The sequence below is a fragment of the Harpegnathos saltator genome, unplaced genomic scaffold (genome assembly GCF_003227715.2).
Source record: "Harpegnathos saltator strain DR-91 unplaced genomic scaffold, Hsal_v8.6 scaffold25, whole genome shotgun sequence".
In the NCBI taxonomy this organism is placed as follows: Eukaryota; Metazoa; Arthropoda; class Insecta; order Hymenoptera; family Formicidae; genus Harpegnathos; species Harpegnathos saltator.
Window position 1 is genome coordinate 1,961,448 of NW_020230039.1, and position 6,498 is coordinate 1,967,945.

Consider the following 6,498-nt stretch of genomic DNA (forward strand, 5'->3'; position numbering starts at 1 on the left):
GGGTTTCCATCCGTTGTTCGGATGCCCCCCAAAAGCGAGGCTGACAAGCCCAAACGCCCGCGCTGAAGGGTCTTTCCTGCCGCTCAAGAGCAGCACTCCAGTCTCTTAATGCTTCAAGAGGCAGCTGCCCATCTCGGAGCATGTATTAGTCGCTCTTAGTAGCCACTCTCCTCGGTTCACCCTCGAACTTGGAATCCTGAGATTCCAAGTCGAGTCCATCCCCTTGGATCATTGTGGCTGTCAAGCTTCTACACCACGACAAGGTGGCGACCATCGCAGAAGAGTCAAGGGGCGGCCGACAGGGGAACCTGCCAATTCCCGCTCCGCAGGTCTAGCGTTGACAAATATTGAGCCCCTCGGAGTTTGTCGAGGGTGGCGGCGACCTGCGGTAACGAGTAGGCGTCGGGCTCTGAGACGCTATTTAGTTTGCGGAAATCTACGCAAAACCTTCGTGGTCCGTCTTTTTTCCGCACCACGACCACCGGCAAGCTCTACGCGCTGTTCGATCACGTGTTCCTGCAGCATTTTTTCGACCTCCTCGTCGATCACGCGCTGCATAGCGGGGTTTCGAGGCCGATACTGTTTAATGGGGCACGGGTCAGTCAGTTGTATGTGGTGGTATGCCCGGTCCGTCGGTCCTTGCACCTTCTCGAAGAGGCGGAATTCCCGTTCCAGAAACTGTCGTAGTCGCGAGGTCTCGTCTGGGGTCCGCGGAGTCAGTCCGTCCTCGATCGTATAAGTAGTCGGTTCGGTCATTGTCGCGTTATCCGGTGGTGGTGGTAGTGTCATCTGTAGTTTGGTCCACAAGTCCACTCCAATCAACATCGGGCTGCCGAAATTCGGCAGGACTCGTAGGCCGTGTCTAACGTCTCTGTCCTCTGTTTATATGCGTACCGTCGTTGTCCCGGCAGTCTGTATCAATGTCCCGTCAGCCAGTCGTATTGATTTGGGTCGCTTCGATTTCCAAATCGGGGCCCCCGATTGCTGGGCAATGTCGGGATGTATAAACGAGGCCTCCGATCAAGAATCGAGGAGCGCGTCGACGTCATGTCCATTGAGTCGTACGGTTATGTAGGGGCGCGGTGTGAATCTTACGTGTTGTTTGCTCAGGGCCGAGACTCTAAGCGGCAAGTCTCGGCCCTTCGGTCGTTTCCCTACAGCAAGTGGCACTCCCGAGTCAGCACCCCGTCTTTTCCGCATTAAGAGCAGAATTTCTTCGGGGGGCGTTTACAGTCCGCCCGGGTGTGCCTCCGCTGTTTGCACCGCCAGCAACATTCTTCTTTGTTGTACGTGCTGACGGTGGTTGGTGCAACGCGTGACGGTCGAGGAGGTCGGTCTGTTGCGTTGTCTTGCCGGCGGTTGCGTATCCGTTGCTCGATATCCTCATGTTCCGCAGCCCCCCGTGCGCGGAGATCCCCGATGCTCGCGATGTCGTCAATGCGAATGCCCCTTTTATATTCTAGGTGCATATTCTCATATAGCAGTTCGAGCTGCTCCTCGGGATTCCATTCGCCCGCGCGCCGCAGGCGTTGAGCGTTAATACCTCGTTGGAGAATGCACGAAATGGTTCCCCTTCCTTCTGTACACGGCTCCACGTTTCGCGGCGGAATTGCGCTAACACTTTCCGTGCTAGATAGTCCACGTGAAATTCCCTTCGGAAGTCTTCCACGTTGCCCACGTATGCCGACTGAGACGATACTACGCGAGTACCTCGCCCCGTAGCATCTCTGGCAAACTTCGGAGTAAGTATTCTCCCGCGTAACCATAAACTTCGCTTAATTCTTCGACCCGCTCTAAAAACTCGTGAGGGTTTCGTCCGTCGAAGAAGCAGCCCCATTTCCGAATTTGGTTCATCGCCTTTGCTAACGGGAGTTCGGGCCCCTCGGGTGGTATGGACAGCTCGGGTGTCTCGTCGCGGACTTCCACGGTCCCTTCGTCGGTCTTCGATACGAGGTTCGCCGCCCCGTTATCGTCCGCGAACGACTCCGGATGTCTTCGCACGAACTGAGCGAGCCGCCTTCGTAATTCTTCGTATGTCCCGTCAGTGCAATTCGTGACGGGATAGCTGCTCGGTCAGTTCCTGCTTTGAGAGCTTGTACACCCACGCCATCGCGATCGGGCCTGTAATTATCCCTGCCGCTTTTCTCCTCGCAATGTCCTTTGTTCGGACGCCAAATGTAACAACTGAACTCCGCGTTTCGGTCATTACTACGCGTTTTGCGCAGATAAGGCTCGTCGGAGTCCGGGTTCGGTGAGGAAGAAAGCAGCGAGACGATTGATAGTAACAAAATATATAAATTAGCTTTATTCGATACTTAGTTATGTACAAGAGCTCGGCCGCGAAGGCGTTGTCGCGGGTTGCGTTTATTAGGCGCGTCGGTACGGTACGGTGAGGTGCGGTGTGCGGTACACGCGCGTGTACGGACGGATAGGCCGCGCGGGAGGCGCGACGCGTGTAGACGGCGACGACGGTAACGGCGCGATGATCGGTCTCGCCTCGCGACGCTGGGCGTCTCGGACGATTATCGCTCAATACTCGGCTCGCAATCGCGGGTCGCGAAAGACGCAGAAGGATTTCGTCCGTCAGGGCCGAGGACTATCGACAGAGAAGGCGCACGCACCTTCCCTTTTCCCTACGTTCGCGGCGGAAAGCGACCAAGTGCTGCGGACACTCAACGGAGACGACGGACGCACTGTCCTGGGTCCTTAGTCGCTAGACGGATCGCCCAGAGGCTGAGTACGCTCAGCGGAGTTCACCGACGGACGAACCCCTGACTCAGGGCGGCGAGTAAAGGCTAAAGACTGCCGAGTACGCTCGACTGAGCACGCGCACGCACGAGCCCAGGAAGACGGGAGACGGCCAAGTATCGAGCACGCTCGATTGAGACTGCGAACGCATAATCCAGTCTGCTTAGTCGCCGGTCGGGAAGTCGGAAAGCGGAAAGCAGAGCGAAACGGTCCGGATATTCTCACTATCGACATAAAGCGTCTAGATCGAACGACGGTACGGATCGGTCTGGTGCTCAGAAGCTCGATCGCCGCCGTTTTATAGTCATATTCTCTACGATTGATACGGCAGCGATCGAGCGGCGCGCCAATCGGCGCGAGGCACGGCGACGGCGCGTGATAGCGACTGCGCGCGATAATTGCGATCGTTTATGGGTGGCGCAAAGCGCTGTTCTTCGGCCCGATAGATGGTCGGTTGGGCCGGTAATAACGAGGTGCATTCGCGTCTCGTTACAAATATTAAACTAATGCTATTACTCGAATGACTTGACAGATCGAAATAAAATTTAACATGGGTTTATATCACTTTCCAATACAAATATAGTTTGACAGTTTCTAATGCCATCTATGTGTCAGGCCGAGAAGTTTTCGAGACTACCCTCGTATTAAATGAAATTGCTTATCATAACTCTTATTGATTTACACATTCTTGCAAACTTAAATAATATGAAAAACGTTAACAACAACGACATCTCTTTTCTATTTATTTTTGACTCACTCTAATTTCTCATTTGTTGAAGTATATTGTAAGTTGAGTAAGATATTTTGAGTAACTGCAATAAAAACAAAATCATTCGCAATCTTATTTGCTAATATGATTAAAAGTAAAACTAAATTCAATATTTCTAATTTCATATTGCAATAAGATATTTATGATTTTGCATACTAACACCCACAAACGATTCAAGATTGATTGGAATAACATAGGCACTGGTAAATTCTATGGGCACGGCGCTACGTCTTGTGATTATTAATAAGTTCTTCTTCGCACTTTGTCCCAACACAAGCCATTCCATTTCAAATATATCGTTAATTAGTTGCAGTCCCTACGATCAAAAGCAGAAAACATTTGCTAAAATATAAATGAAGAAATTAATGGAATGCGAAGGGTTGAATACGCGCACCTTCAATTTGACTTCATTCCCGTACCAGCAATACAAGAAGATTTGTGTCAACATACACGACATGTATAAGCCTAATTCGATGAACTTTGCGCTTGTCTTGCTCAATTGATACATGGTGAAACATATCACTAATGTACTCACTATAAACTGAAAGGTAATAGTGAATCTGAACTTCTTATTCATCAAAAAGGCAAACCTAAAATTAATCAGATACTTCGTAATTTATATAATAACTTATTGACAAAACTAATCATAAATATTGACATACATAATAACAGAAAATTACGAAAAGCATATTTATGTTACTAGTAATAGTCCTAGTTTGGGACTTCTTTAATGCACTTCTTTATACGAATATTGTAAATACTGGGTGTATCATCGACATGCAGGTCAAAAAACGGATTGCCTATTAGTGTTCGAATAGTAATGCAAAGTTCATCGAGGAAATCACTCATTGATCTTATCGATAATATTTGCAATGTTTCCTGTTCTCAGTTAGGACGAGTACAACTAGTTTTGCACTGCGTTTGTAATAGTTTGTAATAGTTTATAATAGATTTAGGAGCTGAGCCACATTAAATTAAAAAAGTTTTCAAAAATGTGAAAATGAGAAATAAACATTATGGATTTAAGCAGAGTAAGAGTAATAATTAAAGGGATAAATAATATAACATATTTTCTTGTTTTATAATCTTTCAATTTTTTTTTGCATCCAGTAATTGTATGCTGAGCGCAACAGTAGATATTTTGAACACATTTGTAACTAATTACGTAAATATATTTCTATTTACTTAGATTTCATATATTAATGTTAATCATATATTAATTAATACCTTTCAGTTTTAAAATAATCAGTTAAACATATGTTACAATTTCATACGTTTTATGTAATAAATAATTTGTCATATCCATCTTGTACATTTTTATGTCCAGTAGCAATATTTTCACTAATAGCTTTGAGTGCTAGTATTCTCATTCATTTCAAGTAAATATACGCTTTAAAAATTGTAAGGAACGCGTATTCTAAACATTTTTTTATCAAAAAAAGTGAAAATGACTTCTGATTTGCTTATAAGCTACAAACGCTTCGAAAAACAAATAGATCCTATTTTCGATAAAAGAGATGACAAAATATTGGGTCTGGGAAAAAGTTGGTGGCGTTTTTCTAGTAAAATTTAACTGGTATTCTTATACCAGTGTGAAAATGAATTTATTTAAACCAAATATGCTCCATTATTATCGACAATGTTTCGCCATTTTTCGGGTAGAGCCATAATGCCATCGGTGAAGAACTTCTGTGGTTTCTGGTCGAAAAACTGAATCAAGTGGTTTTCACAGGCTTCTTTTGAAACCAGCTTAATTCCATTGAAAGAGTTCTGCAGAGATCGGAACAAGTGATAGTCAGAGGGTGCTATGTCTGGACTATACGTGGATGCATCAAAACTTCCCAACCAAACTCTCGCAATTTTTTACGGGTCATCAAAGAAGTGTGTAATCGGGCGTAGTCATGATGAAAGACAACACCTTTCCTATTATTCAATTCGGGCCGTTTTTTTTCAATTGCCTGGCGTAATCTCTCTAGTTGTCCACAGTAGAGTTGAGAGAATCAATGGTCTGACCAACTGGAAGTAGCTCATGATGGACGATTCTCTTCTAATCCCACCACACACACAGCATCACCTTTTTCGGCGTCAATCCTGGCTTCGCGAACGCTTGTGACGGTTCGCCATCCCTTGTCCACGATCTTTGACGCTTCCGATTGTCGTACGTGATCCATTTTTCATCACCGATTATGACATGTTTCAGAAATGGCTCGATTTCATTGCGTTTCAGCAGCGCATCGCAGATGTTAATTCGGTCTATCATGTTTTTCGCGCTCAACTCATGAGGAACCCATACATCGAGCTTCTTTTTGTAGCCAGCTTTGTGTAAATGGTTCAAAACAGTTTTGTGGTCAATGCCTAGCTCCATACCAATATCGACACTGCTGATATGCTTATCTTGCTGGACTTTTTCAAGAATTTCATCAGTTTTTTCAGTGATTAGACGACCAGAACGTGACTCATCTTTCACATTAACTGGTAATCAAAATTACCAGAACGAAAGCGAGCGACCTATTTTCGCGCAGCAGATTTTGATAAAGTACCTTCACCGTACACAGCACAAGTTTTTTCACAAGCCTGCGCAGCGTTCTTCCCTTTGTCGTAATAATATTGCAAAATATAGCGCAATTTTTCATTACTTTTCTTCATTTTCAAACGCAAACAACTTTCCAACCACTGCACCAATTTCGATGTTTATACATTCAAAGTAACGCTCGAAGTGTCATCTTTCCAACGAGCATTTAGTGGTGTCGCTGCGATCTGTGTTTCCTGAGTTATTTGCAATTGACGCCATCTATCGGGAAAAACGCCACGAACTTTTTCCCAGACCCAATTTCGTTCATATCTTACATTAGACCTTTAATGTTCTCGAAATACTATGGTGCATTTTTAGTTATAAAAGTTATTTATTTATAAATTTTTAGTTACTAGATTTAATAATCTAAAGTTTTCCATTATTAATATTAAATTATTTTGTGTGTTTA

At 45.1% G+C, this 6,498-nt stretch overlaps 1 protein-coding gene across 1 annotated transcript; it reads right to left on the bottom strand.

Annotated features, from left to right (window-relative positions):
• Nucleotides 1-3,332: 3,332 nt before the first annotated feature.
• Nucleotides 3,333-4,094, bottom strand: LOC105185699 (putative odorant receptor 92a). The gene is made up of 3 exons (XM_011145390.3): nucleotides 3,912-4,094; nucleotides 3,678-3,833; nucleotides 3,333-3,560 (listed from the first exon to the last, which is right to left on the bottom strand). The coding sequence occupies exons 1-3, from the start codon at nucleotides 4,092-4,094 to the stop codon at nucleotides 3,507-3,509; spliced, it is 393 nt and encodes a 130-aa protein (XP_011143692.2). The 3' UTR covers nucleotides 3,333-3,506.
• Nucleotides 4,095-6,498: the final 2,404 nt, after the last annotated feature.

Excerpts from the sequence above, each read along its gene's own strand:
- LOC105185699 (XM_011145390.3), bottom strand. The coding sequence starts at position 4,094 with ATGAATAAGAAGTTCAGATTCACTATTACCTTTCAGTTTATAGTGAGT. Across the intron at positions 3,834-3,911 it reads GGAATGAAGTCAAATTGAAG|GGACTGCAACTAATTAACGA; the intron begins GTGCGCGTATTC and ends TTTTGATCGTAG. Across the intron at positions 3,561-3,677 it reads ATCTTGAATCGTTTGTGGGT|TTACTCAAAATATCTTACTC; the intron begins GTTAGTATGCAA and ends TTTTTATTGCAG.